Source organism: Pteropus medius, unplaced genomic scaffold (genome assembly GCF_902729225.1).
Source record: "Pteropus medius unplaced genomic scaffold, Ma_sr-lr_union100, whole genome shotgun sequence".
NCBI lineage: Eukaryota > Metazoa > Chordata > Mammalia > Chiroptera > Pteropodidae > Pteropus > Pteropus medius.
The window spans coordinates 24,680,714-24,701,364 of record NW_024340696.1 but is presented as its reverse complement, the minus strand read 5'-3'; the positions used below and the strand labels follow the sequence as shown (position 1 = coordinate 24,701,364).

At 39.0% G+C, this 20,651-nt stretch overlaps 1 protein-coding gene across 1 annotated transcript in view; it reads left to right on the top strand.

The window, feature by feature from the left end:
• Positions 1-20,651, top strand: part of PREP (prolyl endopeptidase) — a 104,018-nt gene that overhangs the window by 3,420 nt on the left and 79,947 nt on the right. The window contains exons 2-4 of the mRNA XM_039869552.1: positions 2,426-2,500; positions 17,603-17,736; positions 18,996-19,126. Of these exons, the coding sequence (XP_039725486.1) occupies positions 2,426-2,500; positions 17,603-17,736; positions 18,996-19,126 (340 nt within the window). The remainder of the gene's footprint in view (positions 1-2,425; positions 2,501-17,602; positions 17,737-18,995; positions 19,127-20,651) is intronic.

Sequence of the window (20,651 nt, the reverse complement as noted above, 5' to 3'; positions counted from 1 at the left end):
CTGACCTCAGTCTGGTATAGTTTGGTAATGCTGGTTCTGGAAAGATGGGGCTGTTTCCTCGGTGGTAAACATTCAGGAGGCAGCACGGTGTAGGGCACACTGGGTTCTGAGTCAGAATCTGGCTGTGCACCTGCCAATTCACATCCAGCCCGGCTTATTAGCAAGAGGTTAAGTCCATAGGCTTTGGGGTTGGCTTGAAGTGGGTCACAGCCAGCCATACCTTATTAGCCATCTGACCTTTGTCAATTGTTTTAGCTCTCTCCAGCTTCAGTTTTCTCATCTGGGAAAATGAATTAGTAATAACTTCACAGTGAGGACCAAAGGACATAATGGGGCTGAAACTTATGGCACAGTGGTTAGCTTACAGTGGTCTCTGAGTAAACAGTACATCAGTGGCTTTTAGTCTTACTAACCTCTCTGAATTCCATTCCATAATCTGTAAAATAGGAATATCATTAACCCTCCTACAAGTATTTTTTTAAAACATCAAGCACAACAGTGCGGATATTCAGTAGAGATTTCATTGCTTCGGGCGTAGCTCTTGGCAACACCTTCACTTAGTCATAAAACTAACATGGTTTTCAGTTAATCTTTTCTGCTTCCTTATGAAAAGTGTAGTCTCTGGATATGTTTGAGTTTCAGTAAAATAATCCAGGAACATTTTTAAAGTGTTTGGTCTGTCCCCTCCAAGGAAAACTTGAGAAAAGCTGTTGGCAGAATTTTAGTCCCAGCTCTAGGTCTCAACTTGGTATGGCCTTGAGTCTGTTGCCCAATCTTGTTCCTGCTATCTCTCTTAACAGTATTGAATTGTGAGATCCTTTGTCTGGTTTTTTTATATTGTCAGAGAAAAGAAGGTGGTTATTTTAAACCACTTCAGGATGTATAAAATGTAAAAGACTTGCAGATGAGAAGAAAAGATAAAAAGCTTTCATTTTAGTGGTAACAATCAGCTAAAATTTAGAGAAGCTTTAGGTAAGGATTTAAAATTGATAATTTTTTTTCTTGGAAATTGATAATTTTATGAAGACTCCTCAGGAGACATTTTAGTGTGATTTTATGTCTTTTGTGCTTGTCAGTCAATTGTTTAATGAGAAGAGCTCCCGAGTGTTCCACCGTCATTGACCATTCTTCCAGAGGGGCATTTCCCCAGGTGTCCTCTCCCCCGACACCCGATGAGGACAGATGCAGACCCTTGGTGGAAGGCTTGGGGTTTTAAGCTCAGGGACATTCTTCTCAGTTGGCAGCAGCCACACTGGAACTTTGACCAGCAGTAGAAACAGGTTTTTCTTTTCCAGGAGAGTGTTTGCTTTCCTTAGGGAATAGCCCTCTCCTTCTGGTTATAGAACAGAGCAAGTAGGAGACAAATTAAAAATTCATCTGAGATACTGGTAGTCTTCCCGACAGCCGTACAAGAGAAGCCTTAACCGGAATGTTGGAGTTGTTCAGAGAGACTTGATTGGAAAGACATTGTCAGCGTGGTTTCAGTTAACTAGACATTAATCATGATGGTATGACATGGAGAGGCTTGGTAATGATTTTTACCTTTTGAAAATTTCTTTAGGCACAGTCAGTCACTTGGGGAACGGTAACTCCTGATTGCTCTTCCAGATTCTGGTCAGTCTCCGAGGCCGGGCCCAGGAGTTTGGGCTTTTCAATTCTCAGGTGGTTCTGTTGATAGGCCCCCACTAGGAGCTCTCGAAGGCTTTCCCTCAACCAGGCCCTGCTTACACTCAGCACTTTTATTTCCATCGGGGTAGTGTGAATGGGGGAAAGCCTTTGCACCTCCTTTTACAAACTCAAAGAAGGCATTTGATAACGTTACACAAAAAGGAAGGAAGGCTTCCATTTAGAAATGTTCTTTCACTGGTATTTAAGTCAGCTTTTTCAGCTGATGTCAATTAGAATCATTATAACTAACTACACATTAGTAACTTGCTTTTTGGCAGTTTAGACTTAAAGGCAAAACCGATTGTATTACATATTGTAGGGAGCTTTTCTAATCATTAGTAAGCTCAGCAAGAACAGGAAAATAAGCACGTGTGTGGTGGTTCCCTCACAGACGTGCCCTTCTTGCATCCCTGCTGCATTGTGTAATTCTGTGCTGTGCCACTGACAACACGTTTTCAAGTTTCTTTAGCACAGTGGCAGTCCTTTGTTTTGTGTTGTACAGACAGAGCTGTTTCCTATTCTGACCTTTCATCTTTCTTCCCTCTCCAGCTAAAACATTCTTTTCATGAAGGGTGACTTGACACCTTTGAGAACCTGCCAACTCTGGTTCATGTGGTAATTTGGGCAGACATGTTGCCAGTGAGCCAATAGGGGTATTTTTGTCTGTCTTTTTACTATTTCTCCATCGCATTCAGAAAATACGAAGTTAATTGGGGTTAGACAGGAATTATCTAATCCCGCATTTTGTCTTTTACAGGTACAGGATTATCATGGGCATAAAATTTCTGACCCTTATGCTTGGCTTGAAGATCCAGACAGTGAGCAGACAAAGGTAATTGGGGCTTATAATTAACGATAGGACAGCCTTAGTGGCTAGCAGGAAACCGTAGATATTGGTGACCATGGCCTTGCCTTCCTGGTATCTTCCTGTGTTTTCTGCTGTGGGATGGTGAATATCCCTGTTAATACTACCACTTTTTGTCAAATGATTCATGGGAAAAAGATGAAAACATTTTCAGTCCCAGCAAAGATCAAGTAATTGTTTTCAATAATGTTTGTGGTTTTATAGTGACGCTGATGAACTAGCTATTTGAAATGAAAATATTAGAAAGAAAACTGATTTTTACCAAAAATAAATAAACACCTAAAGAAAAATAATGGGAAAGAAAAAATTGCCTAAATACATTTTTTCCCAAAGGAAAGAAAATTATATGTACTGAATAAATATTAGGTCTTGAAAACTAAATGCTGATTACCTATTGATTTTAATGCAGCAATAATGAAAAATGGAATTATAGTAAGCTAATTAGTATCTTCTTATATTTTATAGATGTAAGGGTGTGGAGGGGAGAATTTTCTGTTCTGTTTTCTGTTGAAAAACATAAAACTTTCCTTGTCTTTTGGAGAAACACATGGTATTTTGAGCTGGTCTAATGTCATTAATGAAGCCACCCCTAAGTGCACCCCTAAGGAACAGATATTTGTTCCTTCTTGGAGTGCCTAGGACTTGTCATTTGTGACTCATCGTTTATGTATACTATGTGTTGGTTAAGTTTGCTTAGCTGAGGGAATAGTGTTTTTCCAATCTACTTCAAGTTCCTTGACTTATTTATAACCATATTTACATATTACTTAGTATATAAGAATATATAAGCAGTTTCCAATATGCTCACCATTCCAGAATTTGAGCTTCTTTAGAATCCCACAGTACAGTCCGATTAAAAAAAAAGTTAAATGCACTCTGGGTGGTTTTCCTGACCAGCCTCTAAAGCCTGTGTCTTAGCTCCTCCTGTGTCTGTGGTCCCTTACCACCATATAATATATACCAGTGTTCTCTGGAGAACTGAGCTTGAATTCCCAAGGCAATTCTGATTTACCAGGAAAGCATTCACTCCTGATACGTATCTGGCAATGGGATTGGGATTCTCCCCTTTCCCCCGCCTTTCCACTCCCTGGTCAGTGAGGTTACAAACTCCATCACCTTCATATCCTTGGGGAAGAGCTTGATGAGGAAAGGAGTGGGGTTAGCCGGGCATGGTAATCTGTGGAAGGGGAGAAAGTGGAGGCAGGAAGAAGTTGCTTTTGCTCAGGTAAATCCCACGTCTTCTCTTTCTTCTTCCTTCATTCCCATGTGCTGTCTTTCTTGCTCTCTCTCGTGTTCTTTCTAGCATTTCTCTCCTCCTGGTATATATGGTGGCAAGGGATCCAAAGGTACAGGAGAGCTAAGACATACCTGCTTACTGCAGAAACTCTTACAGCTTCTCCCCTATCCTTTGTTCTTGAAGTAAGCACACCATCATTTTGAGATTTTCTAATGGTTTTTACTTCTATCTGTAATCTTCCTCTCCTCTCTTTCCTGGGTGAGAATGATAGGTGTTTGAGTTTTCATTTTTCTTTTACAAAGCCTTGGGTAATAGAGGTGGGTAGGTAGAGATTCCCAAATGAGAAACAGGTAGTTAGCTTTAGAAGCCCATGAAGGCTCTAGCTCTGCAGGTAAAGCTAGGAGGAGCAGGGAGCAGGTGTGGGGCTGCCTCCTCACCTGGTCTCTGCCATGGACAACCTTGATCATCCAGCGTTGGACTGAACTGAGTTAGGGATTAAGCCTGGGAATGGAAATCATTGGCAGCTGTATAACCTGTGATGGTCAAAGCACCAGGGAAGGGAATGAACTTGTATGCACCTCTTGGAAAACTATCCCCAAGGACTGTCTCTGTGATGGTTACTTTGAGGTACTGGGTATGACCTGGATTTTTTTTTAGCCTTTGATAGTGATTGAGTGATTCAGCGATGTCATAATGACCCAGTTTTGGTTTATGTGCTAATGAATACATACTTCGCTGTTCCTCAGTTGATAATGGCTGGTCCTGTGGTTGACAAGCCACTTATTAGTAGATGAGACTTTGCTAATTAGTGATTTTGCAGTTAACATTCGATAGAAGCTAATGAGTGTACATTTCATGGTATGCATTTATTAGATGCTTGCTGCTTTACTGGGAGCTTTGCATACTCTATCTCATTTAATTCTCAAACCCTAAAATAGATTTTTTTATTTTCGCCATCTTACAAATGAAGAAATTGAGTTACTAAGTGATTAAGGAACATGTCCGAGGTCACTCAGCTAGTAAGTGGAGAGTCAGGACTGGAACTCAGGTAGCCCAGGTGTTTTCTAACTTCAGATTTAAGAAATAGCTTTAGGAATACAAGCTGAAGGAATATATTCATGCCTGTGCTTGCCGTGGGCCTTTGTAAGTTCTCCCGCATGGACCCAGGGCTGACCCCACCATTCCCATGCTAGCCTGTTCAGGCAGCATACCACAGGTGTCCGAGGGCCTGTGCGGCTATGTCTTCCTCTTTATTCTCCTCCACACAAACCTTTCTCACTCTTCTCTAAAGAGGCTTGTTATTGTTGAAGGCTAGTATATCATCTGGGATCTGATGAGTTAAATTTTGATCTCAGACTGAAAAGATAGGGTATGTTTTTCTAACGAGCAGAAGAGCAGCCTGAACATTTTCTACTCAGTTATCCACATATACCCAGAGGTGATGTACACATATACATTGGTGTAAAGAGGAGAATCTTCACATAGCCTCCAAAACAAAGAAAAAGCAGCTTGTTCCATTTTCGATAAAAACCATTCAGGAAGTGAGGAACATTGATAGCTCTTTTCCACTAAGATCTGAAATACTATTGGTAGTTCTTTGACTTAATCTAATATTTATATGAATTATCCAGTTCTGACAGTGCCTGGCATTTAAGGCTTTATCTTTTCTAAAAGAATATCAAGCAGATATTCTTAAAAGAATATCAACTTATAACTTAGAAAATTCCGAAAAACAACTATGGGGAGAGTTGAATCTGGATGAATCCTTTCAAGCTGTCAAAGCCCCTATAGCCATATTTTATAGCAAATGTTCCAGATTGTAGAAGATCTTAGAGAGCTCATTTGATTCATAAGTAAATCCAACCTTGTATGAAAACCTAACAGAGATGCTTTGTAAAGGGGAAATTGTAGACCAACACTGCCCAGTAGACATTTAATGCAAACCACATATATAAATCAAATTTTTCTAGTAGCCACATTGTAAAAAGTAAAAAGAAACAGGTGGAATTATTATTATAATGTTTTCTTTAGTACAGTTGACCCTTGAAAAATGAAGGGATTAGGGGTGCTGACCCCAGCGCAGTCGAAAATCCACATAGAACTTTTGACCATGGGGCGTTGGTTCCAGATCCCTTTGGATACCAAAAGCCACAGATGCTCAAGTCCCTTATGTAAAATGGCTTAGGACGATACATGTAGTCAGCTCTCTGCATCCATGGATTCCCAGCCAGGAATCGAAATGCTTTTTGACATGCAGTTAGTTGAATCCACATATATGAAATCCAGGGATGTAGAGGGCTGACTGTACAGTTATTGAAAAAAATAAAATAAAAAAAACGTGTAAGTGGACCCGTGCAATTCAAACCCATGTTGTTCAAGGGTTAACTCTATACTCAAAATATTAACATCTCAAATTTAATTGATATAAAATATTATTAAGGTATTTTACATTCCTTTTTTCAAACTCAGTTTTTGAAATCCTGTGTATTTTACATTTATAGCACATATTAATTCACACCAGCCACATTTCAAATACTCAGTAGCCCCATGTGGCTGTTGGCTACTGTATTGGACAATGAAGATGGACCGACCTTTCTTGTGGATATAAATGTAAAGAATATAAATAAATGTTAGATTAAATGCATAATTTATCACAGGAATTGAAGAATAGTTTAATATTAATATTAATAGATTAAAGCTATATAATTATCCTAATTAATATTAAAAATAAAGTAAAACTAAAAGTAGGAATAACAATGCTTTAACAAGATGACATTTCATTCAGAACAATACTTTAAGCACTAGGCTAGAATGTCTCTGTCACTACTATTTATATGTTTGCAAAGCTTTGACCAGTGCAATAAAAAAATGAACCAAAATTTGGAGAGGAAAAATAAAATTATTGTTAGTAATAGGTTATGTGATTGTGTATGTAGAAAATCTAAGGGAAACAACTGAAAACTTATTAGAATTAATGAGTTCAATAAGGTGAATATAAAGTAAATATGACATCAGTAGCACTCACATTTACCATTAATAATTAAAAATAAACCTGTCTAACAGTAACAACAAAAGCAAATACTTGAAAGAGAAGAGATTTCAAGCCTACTGGGAGAGTAGTAATGTCACTTCAAAAATACAGAGAGATCTAGGAAGGGGCCAATTTGGGTCATTATTTATAGTAGTGAAGAATTGGAAATAATCTTTTTCCAGTAGTATAGTATTTAAGCAGAATATGGTGAATCTGCTTGATGAAATAGTACATGCACCTATTAAAATGTTAGGCTATACTGAGTGCTTACTAACATGAAAGAATGTTTATGGTAGGGTATTAAGTGAGAGGAGGGTGAAAGATCGCAGTACTCCAAATGATTACAGCTTTAAAAACTACCTTTGTAAACACGATCCTAGGAGAATGTATATGGACTAAAGAACGAAAATAAGATAAGGGGAAAGTTCCGGGTCAGAGTGCTTTAGATATCTGCTAAGTATCATATTCTCTTGAAATGTCTGAACTATAGTGAAATCTTGCTGGTGTAAAGTGGGAAAGTCTTTAGAATGAGGCTCCAGAGAGGGAGGTATGCAGTCATTAAAAATGATTTGAAGATTAGATAGGCAGGACCTAACAGGCAGTTAGCCCATACTTCCCATTCAACAGGCATTTCCACCTTGTCCTTTGCAAATCATAGGAGGAAGTTTATAGCGTCTTGCTGTAATACCCCAATATTTTAATAATGAGGTAATTTGAGTCTCCAGTCCACTAAAAAAAGACTCTACTCCCCCATCCCCAATCCATAATATTAACATGCATGTGGTTGACTTCCTAATCTTTTAACTTCCTAAATTTCCCCTTAGTCTCCTGTGGGAGACAAACCAACCCCAAATCCCACAGTCTGCCTTAGCCCTTTGCAACCTCTTTCTTCCCTTCCGTTGGTCTCCAGACCCCTTCAAGTATGCCTGGATCAGATCTTATTCTGGGCCATCTCCCTCCCTTCCCTTGCCTATCCACAAGCCACTCTGCGTGTCCCTCAGTGTATCTGGCTCGCTGCCCTCTTCCTTTGTCATCGCTCCCAGTAACATGTTCCATCAGTATAAACCATTCTCTCGGTGATCAGCAGTGGCTTAATGGCCAAGTTCAGAGGCTTTGAAATTGTCCTATGTTCTTCACTATGCAGCTGGACCACAGTTCCCAGGGAATCATAGAGATGTTTATGTATACTGGCAAGGGGAGCACTCTGCTGACTCTCAGGCCCTCAGAGTTTGCTTACGTTGCCTTCATCGCTGAGGCAGCAGTCTCACTGTCTGGTCACTGTGAAAGTACTAAATGAATATTTTTCTGGCCTTTCTGCCATCATGAAGTACTCAGTCCACACTGCACTCTTTGCTGTCCTTCCTGATGGTGGGAAATTCTCTTTACATCACTGGGCTTGGTTTTGCAGCCTCAAGGTCCAAATAGAAGCAACGTGCTTGTAACCTCTTGAGGAGTCTCCCCATCATACTTGTCCTATTTTGGCTTCAACTTCATAGTTGAATATTCCAGAACTTGTTGCTGAATTACTGAAGGGGAGGTACACAGAGAAAAGAAGAATTTATATCTTTCATGGGATAGCTGCTTAATTGTACCTAATTCTCAAGTCTGGCTTTCACAGAAACTCTATCCTGGAGCTTTGGTACATGAGGTAACCAAAAATGTAGAATATCGGCTGCAAATGTAGAGTGACTAATTTCTTTTTTTTATCCCTGAGAACTGTCCTGGACAAAATGAGAATAACAGCAACTCTCATTTCTTTTGTGGATGATGAGAGAACTGTAATAGGAATCAGCAAAAAACAAAATACTTGTTTTTGTTTATGTTCATTTCTTCTAAAAAAAATTAAATTACTATTTGTTTCAGAGAGTATCAGAGGGATCTACAACATAGGTCTTTTCTAGGACATTATTTGTTCTCCCTTCCCATAAACCATTTGGCTGAATAGTTAGGGGTAGTCCATTAGACCTACTGATAAGAGGCTAGGAAAGTAGAACAGAGATCATTCTGTCTTATAGAGTCAGAAACCTGGAAATATTACCTTTCTCATTCCCCATCTCCACGCTGTTTCCTTCCTTGGCAGGAAGGATTTAATTCTTGAAGGACTTCCAATCATCTCCAGGATATTTACAGTTTCTGTGTAGGTATTTTAATGTTACAGAGGTCAGTACCTGCTTTCAGGTATCCTTCCTGTCTGTCCTGAAATCTGGTCTTTTGTTTCTTGGCTTGCTTTTGTTTTTATTCTTTAAGGTTAACCCTAAAAGTGTGTAGCATGAGGAGTTTCTGCTCTGTTCTGATCCCAGTGTGGCCGAGATCTCCCTGCACCGTGTGCTTTCCTTAGCATGGAACGGAGCCGGCGTGTGCAAGAGCGAGCAGGGAGCCAGGCGAGCAGGGGTTCGTTTGCCCAGTTGCATTTTCCCATCAGGCCATCATGCTGTCAGGCTGCAGAGCCAACAAGAGAAACCTTGCTCCCAGGATTTCCAGTACCATGAAGGTCTAATTCAGTGTCTCTAAGCAGAAAGACAGCAGATAAAGCTTACTGTGGGGCTGAAGAATATATTAATTAAAAGTCTAAAAGACTGGGTTTGGTTTATGGTATTCTTTGAAGGCTTTAGGACAAATTGTGATATCCTCTCTGTAGATAGTTCCTTCATCCAGTGAGCTTTCAGGTATTTGTGATGTTAACTTCTGTTGAGAGGCAGTGTGGAGGAATAGAGTATTTGCCAGACAGGACTGGAAGTCAAAACACATAAATCGTAGCCCTTGGTCTTCTATTTCCTTGTTCTGTGAGCATAGCAAGCTACCTTACCCAGATTTATTTTCTTCATTTAGAAAATGAATATAATCATACTCAGTTTATCTAGCTCCAAGGGTTTAATGACACCAACTGAGAAAGTGCATATAAAAATTCATTTTCCACATACAGCAAAGGTCTGTATAAACATAGTGCAGCTTGGAGACTACTGCTTAAATGCGTTGGGATATATAGACCTTCAGACTCTAGTCCTTTAATTGCTTCATCAGAATGTTGAACTTTAAATACTCTTTAAATTTTCATCTGTGAAGCTAAACAAGATTTTCCTTTTTAAATTCTAGGTTTTTTTAGAAAAAAACTTACATCCTGAGCATTGATTTTTTTTTTTTTTTTTTTTTAATGGAACTATGACTTCTGAGTGTCCTTTCATTGCTCTCAAGCATGATTAAACTAGGCCGAAGAGTACCTTAAAGCTGTTTGGTAGCATTACTGTTAATTGATGCCTTCTGAACCCCACTGGCAAAGCTGGCCTATGAAATACCCTGCCACCTGTTCATTAATGTTTCATGTAAGGACCAGGATTGAGAATTACTATGTCATCTCTCCTTTAGTAGAAAGTGGAAATGCTTTAAGTAAATATATTACCACATTATCTCAATCGCCAAAGCTCGGATCTTAAATGTCTTACCATCTCCTATGGAAGTGTTTAGCCATATTATAGTTTGTAAACAGACTTCTCATAAATCCACAGTTGAAATATGTATTTAGGAAAAAACTTCTTTTTGATTTGTAGATGGGATAATCATCAAAAGTCTGAGGTAGTTACTGGTACTGGGCCATCTTTTTCTAAGCACTGCTTTCTCTCTTCTTTTTCTCTCTCCTTTTCTTGCCTTCCGCAACAAGATTTTTGATGCGAGCAGTAGAAACTGATTCTGGCCAAGTTAGGTACATAGGGCATTGATGGCAAGCACATGAGGCCAGCTCCTGGGATGGACCAAAGGGTCTAGGCTTGTGGCAGGCAAGAACCAGATGGTTCTAGGGCTCCATGGCAGGAATTGCCACTTTTTACCCAGCAGTGCTAAGGGTAACAGTGATCTCTAGTCATTTAGCCCTCTGTCATGTGTTCAAGTGACTGCGTCCCAGGAAAGGGAGTTCTTTTGGCCAAACTCCAGACAAGTGCTCACCCCTTGGCTGTATAGTAAGAAAAGATTTGGTGGAAGCCCTAGGGACTCTCTTTGGTTTCTGTAGCAGTAGGACAACTGCTGCCATTAAGGGAGGACACTGGGGAAGGAGAATGGATGCTGGCTACACCCAATACCACAGGTCCACTGGTTTCATCTCTTTCTCCCTTTCCCATATATTCTCATTTCCACCCTTTCTTTCCCTGTCCTAAGTTTACTCGTGTGCCCACTGAGACAAGAATTAGGTTAAATGGGCAAGGGAGAGGGGTTGGAGAAGGAAAGGATACACTGTTTTGGAATGCCGACATGGGATTACATTCTAACCTAGAAGGACCAGAGATTGGAGATGGGCGAGCTTTTAACTTTTGAGCTGCTAGAAGTCAGTGCCAAAAGGAGGCTGAGCCACATCTTAACTCGAAGCTGGGTATCTAGCCACGTTTATTCATCAGAGAAAGGTCCATTTTAGAAAAGCAGACCCTACAGCATTGATGAAATGCTTAACGTGTTTATATACATTTAACACCGAAGATTTCCCTGTAAGCAGTTACTCAGCTTTGTTTTCAGTCATTTGCAGTTTCTCTGCAAATGCGTATATACAATAGGTGTCTTTGGAAAAACAGTTGTTAAAGAACTAAGATAACTGACTTCTCCCAGGCTCTTTCTTTTCTGTTTTCCCCCCATATTTCGATATCTAAAATCCATTTACTACCCCATTCTGCTGTGTCCAGGGGAGGAAGCAGTCAATCATAAAAATCACCTGGGCACTTGTTAAAAAATTCCCAAGCTCTACTTCTGGAGCATCTGATTTCAGTAGAAATCTCGGTTTCCCTAGCCACCTCATCAGGTAATTCTTAAGATCCAGAAATTTTGGGAATATTGCTCTAAAGTGTGCTTTATGATCAAAGAAAGATAATAACACCTGTGATTATTATGGGGCCTACTTTCAAGGAGCCGAAGTGTAGTAGATGTCTCACTGTTGTTTACAGCATCTTTGTAAATTAGAGGGACAGTGTTTGTGGTTCTGATTTTTCAAGGCATGTGTCATAATAAAGTATTCTGGGACTCATATATAATATTGTATGCTACTCTGACCATTTGAATCAGCTCTCTATTTAATCATACACTGATTCTTTGGAGTTCCAGTTCTGCCTCTATAAAATCTCATACTTTTCTCCTTGTTTTTATCCCCACTGACATTGCCCTCATTCAGGCATGCATTGCCACTAAGCTAGGCATTTAGTAGCTTCTTAAATTGTCTCCCTTCTTCCAGAATTTTTTTCCTACCCATTTCCCCTAACAACTAGTAGGAACCCTAAGAGATCTTGAAACTTGTTTGTTCATGGGAAGGCAGTAGTGTATAGTCATTAACTGAGTAGCTTTAGAGGTAGAATGATAGGTTTGAACCTTATTCTGCTATCTTACGAGATGTGTGACATTGGTCATGTTTTTTAACCACTCTAGGCCTCAATTTTCCGATTTATAATTTGGAGAGAATGATTGTGTGTGGTTGTGGTGAAACTAAGTGATAGTGTTTTTGAACCATGCAGCACAATGGCAGACACAAGTAAGAGCTTACTAAATGCTTGCCATGGCATTTATTATTGAACAGTTCAAATACCGTGGAGATTTTCTGCTTAATAATTAAAAGACCTCATCTGTAGAGCTATCTGGGAAACATTTTTTTAATGCAATTTTGGGCTCTTTTCTTTCACTTTCATGGTTATTGCTCTGTTCAGATCTTTCTTTTTGGATCAATTTTAGTCATTTGTATTTCCTAGAAAATGGTCTCAACCATTGGGATTTTAAAATTTACTAGCATGGAGTTATTTGTAGTATTTCTTTTTCTTTTTTTTCTTTTTAAAATTTTTTAAAATTTATTATTTTTTTTAATTCTTCAATAGCACCACTTATTTCACCCCTTTTACCCCATCTGTCTCCCTCCTCTTCCCCACCCCGCCCCTCTAGTAATCACTAGTCTATTGTCCATGTCCACGATTCTTTGTTTGTTTGTCCTGTTCCTTTGTTGCTTTTAGGTTTATATCCCACATATAAGTGATACCGTGGTTTTCAACTTTTTCTGTTTGGCTTATTTCGCTTAGCATGATTATCTTGAGGTCCATCCATGTTGTCGCAAATGGCAGTATTTCATCTCTTCTTATGGCTGAGTAATATTCCATTGTATATATGTACCACAGCTTCTTTAGCCAGTCATCTATCATAGGACACTTTGGTTGCTTCCATGCCCTGGCCACTGTGAATAATGCTGCTGTGAACATCGGTGTTCAAATATCTTTTTGGATATGGGTTTTCAAGTCTTTGGGGTAAATACCCAGTAGAGGGATTGCTGGATCATATGGTAGATCCATTCTTAGTTTTTTGAGGAACCTCCATACTGCTTTCCATAGTGGCTGTACCAATTTGCAGTCCCACCAGCAGTGTATGAGGGTTCCTTTTTCTCTGCATCCTCTCCAACATTATTTATTGTTATTACTTGTCCCATTAACTCAAAATTAACTCAAAATGTAGTATTTCTTAAGGATAAGAAACTTTACTCTCCCTGGCTGTGGTCATATTTCTTTATTGTTTCTATTTTTGAGTATCTGCAGTTTCTCTCCTCTTTTTTCATTTAGTTTAGCCAGAGCTTTGGTTGAATGTGTTTTTCTTTTTTTTAGAAAAAGCCTCAGTTCTAGGACTTAGAAGTTATAGTCTTAATTTTTGATTCCATTAATTTCTTTATATTTTCTTTTTAAAACTTTTAGGTTTGAATGTTTAGTTTAATTTCACTGTTTCTCATGTACTGATAAAACACCTTCAGCGTGAATACCTTTTTCAGGTTATCAGAGCCAGCCCTTAGGCAAGCTTCTGGTCGATTCTTCCTCTCCCAGGCCTCTCAGGTTCAACCAGCCTTGCCTTGCTCAGACCACTGCAGGACTCCTAGAAGAGCTGCGTTAGTCAGGACTCTTGATGAGCAGTGTCTGAAACCCAGCTCACACAAGCTCATAAAAAAGAGCTAAGTGGCTTGCTTAATTGATGACCGGAGTATATGCGCCTTTAGGCATAGCCTGATCCAGGAGTGCACATATATCTGGAAACCTGTCTCTCTTTGTCTCTTAGGTCATCTGCTTTTCTTTGGTGATTTTATTTTTCAGCAGCCTCTCCTGTGTGGTAGGGGAAGACAGGCCTCACTTTCTTCAGATTTCACACAGTCCTCATAACACCAGATCTCATAAGATGATATAACTTCTATCGTCCATTGTTCATCTCTGTCTCTGAAAAAGGATTTTCATTGTTTTGCCTAGGTTTGCGACTACTTTATTATTGACTGTTGCCTATCGATAAGAACTTTGGAAAAACTCTGCTTATGAAAATGAACAGGGTTTACTTACATAAAAAATGTAGAAAGGAGTTAGCATAGCTGGAATACAGACAGAGGTCTGAGTAACATTATCTGTGACAGATGGTGGTACAAGTTACCGGTACCCAGAAATGATAAAATCTGATCAACAGAGAGGGTAAACCCCAAACTTCCTATAGGCATAACTGCCACTTTCCAGACCCAGCCTTTTTAGCTGGATACAGGGCGCCTCACCTGGGCCAGATGCACCTTATCAATCATGGTGTGATCACTGTCCTTCAGTACATGGCACATTCAGGCACCAACACTGTCTCCCAAGCCTGTTCCAGGTACGCTCCTGAATCCAGTGCTGTGGGCCTAGATCAGGTCAGATATCCCATGTGTTGGGAGTGATGATAACAAGCCTTTAGATTGCCCACAAACCTCATCCTGCTTGGATGTCCTGACTGACCCTGGATCAATCCCAAATCTAGGGGAGGGGTTCTCTGATGGCCAGCAGAGGTCATATCCCTCACTGTATCAGTGAGACTTCACAAAGGCACCAAAATAAAAACAGATGTCCATTCCAAATGTTTTTACCACATCCTGTGAATTTTAATTCTTAGTGTTCTTTTCTTATTTTCTAGATATTTTTGTTGTAACTTGGATTCCCTCATTGATACAAGAATTATTCAAGAGAGGGTGTGTATGTTTAATTGCTTCATGATTGAGTTTTAAGTTAGGTTTAAATTTGAGGTGCAGGTCACCTGTATGCTTGCCAGATTTCTGGCCAATAGTGTGTGTACACTGAAGAACTGAGCCAGCTGGGGTTAAAGTTTCAGCTTTGACTACGCTCCCTTGGAATAATTCGATTTGCGAACAAGGCTTGAGTGTCAGGTCAAAATGAGGGTTTCCGCTTCTTTCTCCTAATTTCCAGTAACTAGCCCCAGTGAGGGAACTGATTTGCCCATATGGAGAAGATAGAAAGAGACCTGGCAGAGCTGCTGGAAGGCTTCACCTGGTCTGTTAATCATGTGCAGCTAGAAGCTCACTAAGAGCAGATGGTCTCTGAGAGAAGAAATGGAGCCACTCTGGGTTTTAAAGTTAAAAGACCAGCCCACTGGATTTGGGGCTCTCACCGATTGAATTCGAAATTTCTCCTCCTAGAGAATGAGATGGGAGTTTGTGGGGCCAGGAAGAGAAAGACACCTCACTTAGTTGAGATCAATGGCATTGTGGGCACAGTGCTGCTTGGGTTTTAACGTTTCCTTTGTTGTCTGATGTACTGCTGATTTTTGTAAATGTTCAGTGAGTGCTGCAAAATACAGGGCACTCTTTTTTTTGTAGTATAGAGTCCTCATATTAGTCTTGTACATTATTCTGTTCCTTTATATTCTCAATTTCTGGACGTGTTTCTTGAAGCAGCTGCACCTGCTTTTCTGTTTGGCATGGCCTCCCTCCAGTTTCCCATGTGACCGTCCGGCCCTCCTGGCCCTGGGTCCTGCAGCCTCAGGGGTGAGCTTTGCCACCTCTTGGCTTTTTATCCCTGCCCTTGGAGAGTCATTCTGAGATTCTGCTAAACTCCCAGCGGTAAGGAGATCCAGGTGTGTTCCCGCTTTGGCCACTAGGATGCATTCAGCCCTTCCTCTGTGACTGGGATATACTGGTTCTCTGCCAGGCCATGCTGTGGCACCAACCACAGTCATTCTCCAGAAGCCCCTGATAATTGTTAGCACACCTTCCTCTTTCACACACACACACACACACACACACACACACACACACACACACTCACACACACTCTTTCATAATTTGCAGCAGAAACTCGTCAAACTTTGTGGGATATAGATAGCACCATCCCTAGTTTTCATTGGTATTTGGAAAGAATGGAGGTTGATCCCCATGCCCAAGTCAGTTTCTACCTGGAACGCCTTCCTGGTCATCTTCACTGCCTATATGCCCCGCTCCCTCCCTCTCCACACCCCCATCCTGGAAATAGTCTCCCTCTCATTTGTTCTCCTGTAGCACTTATGTTTATCCCTAATTCGTCTTTCAAATCCCATGTTATATAATCATGCCTTTTTTTTGGTGTATGTATATATATTTAATTATATGCATCATTTTTATTCATATATGTAAGAGTTGTACTTGTGAAAGGACTTGAGGTACTTTGTGGTTTAAAATACTGCACATGTCAGGACAACTTGAAAAAATTCTTCCTGAAGACAGTAGGGGTAAAGAATCTTCAGCTCTGAAACTGAGCAACCCTCTGCCAGGTAGCTTCGCTTTTTTCTTTTTTCTTTAATGGTAAGAATTAAATTAACATGAGACCTGCCCTCCTAAAGTTTTATGTGTACTATGCAGTGTTAACTATAGGCACAGTGTTGGAGAGCAGGTCTCCAGAATTTAATCATCTTGCTCAACTGAAACTTTGCTTTGCCCTGAAGCTTCCTAATGGTTAAGGCAAAATGAAAATGAGATATAGGTTTCTTTGTTTTGAGCAGCTATTAGGAAAATGTGTTTACATTCATCCATAGCTATGAAATCTAAACTGTTGATCCTCTTTAGAGGCTCAGCTGCAGGTATTAATGAGCTTTTCAGGTTTCAGTTCTTTTAATAGTGACTTTGAGTGGTGACACTCTTAAGGAACAAAGAGGATTTTAATTCTCCTCACCCTGCTTCTTTATCATTATGTAATTTCTCCAATTTTTTTTCTTTATCTTTATACCTTCCCCCCATTTCCCCCAAATTTATTCTAATTTTTAGACCAAGAAACCAGACTACTAAATCCATAAATGACCAAGAAGGAATTTTCCTGGTTAAAATGTTAGAAATTATTGGCATTTCATGGAACCATAAATTTCACTTAGCCCCTTGACAGAAAATTTTCTATCACCTCATGAAAAGGATTTGCTCAAGTTATAAAGATCTATATTATGAAAGAACTTGAGACTTTAAGGAATTTGAACACTATTTGGCTTTGTGTCTAGATATTTGACTTGGGAGGTACAGTCTTTAAATACTGCCCTATTTAAAGTAATTGACTAACTTTGTGGGTGGGAGTTAACAAAATTGGATGTAATAATCTTGGAATAATTTAGTAGCATTGTTATGCCTGGTATAACAGTTTTATGAATTTTAAGAGAGAAAAGCAATGTGTCTGCTTTAGCTTGAGATGGATTCTATTGCAACAGTTGTAATTATACCATGAGACATCTAAAAGAAGCAAAGCAAAATAGAGAAATAATCAGAGAACAGAGTTCTACCTTTCCATTATATATATGTGTATACTACATTTCCTTTATCCACTCATCCATCAGTGGACACACGTAGGTCATTTCCACATCTTGGCTGTTGTAAATAATGCTTCTGTGTGGGGGTGCAGGTAGCCCTTTGATCTAGTGTTTTTTGTTTTCTTTGGATAGAGCCCCAGAAGTGGAATTGTTGCATTTCACTGATTCATATTAATGGATGACATTTCTCATGGAAAATTTTATATCTGACTTGATTTATCCATTTAAATATTCTGTACAGGCTTTTGTGGAGGCCCAGAACAAGATTACTGTGCCATTTCTCGAGCAGTGTCCTATCAGAGGTTTATACAAAGAGAGAATGACTGAACTGTATGACTATCCCAAGTATAGTTGCCACTTCAAGAAAGGAAAACGGTATGTGAGGTTGCTTTCATTTACTTCTACTTTTCTAATTGGACACTGTCTTAAATTTTAAAACAAATTCTAAATAACTTATCGGTTACCTGAAACATAAAATAATATTGAAAGTCGATTCTAATTGGAAAATAAAAATTAAAAAAGAACATCAGTTCATCAGGTTAATTCATTATAAAATCGATTCATTTCTACACTTGAGTATGAGAATAGTATCTTTTGGTCTGTTGCCCAAATACTTGAAATAAGGATTAAGAAACATAGTAGATGTCAACTATAATTAAAAATAAGTTTTAAAAAAACATAATCACCAAAAAAAGAAAAATAAGAAAGAAATTTAGTAGAGAGATGTCCTAGGAAGAAATCTAGACTATAGGAAATTATTGTTTTCTTATGGCTAATAATTGGTGAGATGGGATGATTCATAGACAGCAATAGAGATTTGTTTGCCCCTAAAATGATCTTTGGCTTTTACTACTTGAAAAGATTTTATTGCTTCAATCCAAAAATGGAAATTGGCCAAGAGGTGGCAACTCTTCTCCTCTCTTGTTCCTCTCCCTTTCATCCTCACTTAAACATATTCTGTTGTTTGTTTTTTAAGCCTTTTTGGAAATACCATCACAAATTTACTTTAGAATTTCTTAGACACCCACTCACACACACACATGCAAACACAAGGATCAGCAAAGTACGATCTGCATGCCAAGCCATGCCCACCACCTGTTTTTGAAAATAAGGTTTAAACGGCACTCAGCCATGTCCATTCATGTATGTATTATCCATGGCTATCTTGTACAACTGCAAAGTTGAGTAGTAGCGACAGAGACTATATAGCCCACAAAGCCTAAAATAATTGCACCCTTGCCCATGGAAAAGGTTTGCAGACCCCTACGTAGTAGCCTGGCTAGGGAAGGGAACCAACATTTTATTTGAGAAAATCTGCTTTCTTCTTTATTGAAAATAAAAAATGTCTGCTTTATTCATATATCGGTATTAATTTTGGCAAATAAAACAGTATTTGTCTCTGTTTAGCTAATATTTAGAATTACAATAAATTATTTTAATACTTCAGGCAATTCAGATAACAAACTCGAGATACAGGGAAGTGGTAAGACCTTCCACCCCAGTCCCCATGTCTCTGGCATGGCCCGTTTGCAGTTGTGCCTTTGTATAGTGTTTCTCTTTTGCTTTTATGTGTTTGGTTTTACTCTACAAATAGAAAACTCCACAGCTGAATAAAGACTGTCTCTGTCCCCCAGGTATTTCTATTTTTACAATACAGGTTTGCAGAACCAACGAGTATTATATGTACAGGATTCCTTAGAGGGTGAAGCCAGAGTATTCCTAGACCCCAACATACTCTCCGATGACGGCACGGTGGCGCTTCGAGGTGAGTGCTCCACAGCCAGGCCCACAAGAGGCCCAGGGCCCTCACTCACAGCCCTGACGTTGATGCAGTCACCTTATCTCTGAAATATCAGACAGAACAGGGACCATATTGCAGAACAGATGCACATGCAATATCAGGAAGGAGATTTTTGCATAGTAGTCACATGTTCTTCCGATGGCATGAAGCAGAGTTGGAGAATACTTCACACTGGACCCAAATTAGTTAAGAGCCCTTCTGGGATCCTGAAGTATCATCACCATTTCCTATAGCATCCCTGAGAACTATCTGTGATTGGGAAAAAAAAATAATCCTCTTCTATAAGAAATTTAAGCTATACAAAGAATGTTCCAACTGTAAATATAAAATAGGAAGGAATATTTATGAGATCTCTTTCTTTGGTGGGGGAAGTGATTAAGAGTTTTAAATTTTAGTTAATTGTCAGCATGTTAGAATTAAAAGTAAAAGAATATCGTCTTGTAAAAATTGGACGATTTGGTACTCTGCTCCCTCAAGATGCAGGTTTAAAAACTGAGTAAATAAGCCTTGCCTGCAGTTGCTGTATGTCTCCTGATAACTCTGCCACCAAAATAATCTCTCCATAAAGATTACCCCAGTTTTGTGCCATAGTAAGGAAGTCCTCTGTTCTCTGGTTTAATAATTGTACACTCTGAGAATCATCTCTTGTTAGCATCTAAATGTTTTTAGTGAAGTTGGCTCATCTTCTGTAGCACCTTTTATTTTATTAAAAGAGCACAGGTATAGGTTCAGCCTTACAGAATTGAGTAGTTGGAACACTAAAGTCCTGTAATCAGTTAGGTGGGGATCAAACAGAGCGTCACAAACCCTTATACAGAGGCATTCAGTCATTTAGTGGTTCTCTCTTCTCCTCTCCCCAAATAGGCTATGTATGTAAATAACAGTTCTTTACTAATTAGTATTGAAAGTTATCAGTATTGAAAATAAAATGCCAGCCAGCTCATAAGAGTATTCTTCCATGAATCTGAGCTTGGAGTTGTAAATGAACTTAATACACTCATTCTTTGCAATAGTATACTCTGTACAGGAATTCTTTTAGTTTTAACAAAGGTCTATCTAGTAGCTCATCCAGAGAGGCTTTATTGTAACAGGGTCTCACCTCTCGCTCTGATAATTCATTCCAGTAACTTTTTAATGGCATGTTTGCCATATATAGGCCCTGATGGTTGAAAAGGAAAATTAGACATAGAACCTGGCTTCAGTCTTTGTGTTTTCTGAGAATGGCATTATAGAGAAATAATGGTATGGGTAAACATTTACATTCTTTTGATAGTATATAGATTTTTAAAACAGTTCAAATCAAAATATTTAAATTTTTCCTGAAAATTTTCTAATTCTATATAAATAATTCAAACACTACAGTGTTATGTAGAGTGAAAAATGAATATTTCCTCCCCATCACCTTCTAGATTATTTTCTGCAATAACATATGTATTAGCCTGGATATTTTATAAGAATCATAAATTATTAATAAGTCAGCTTTTTGAAA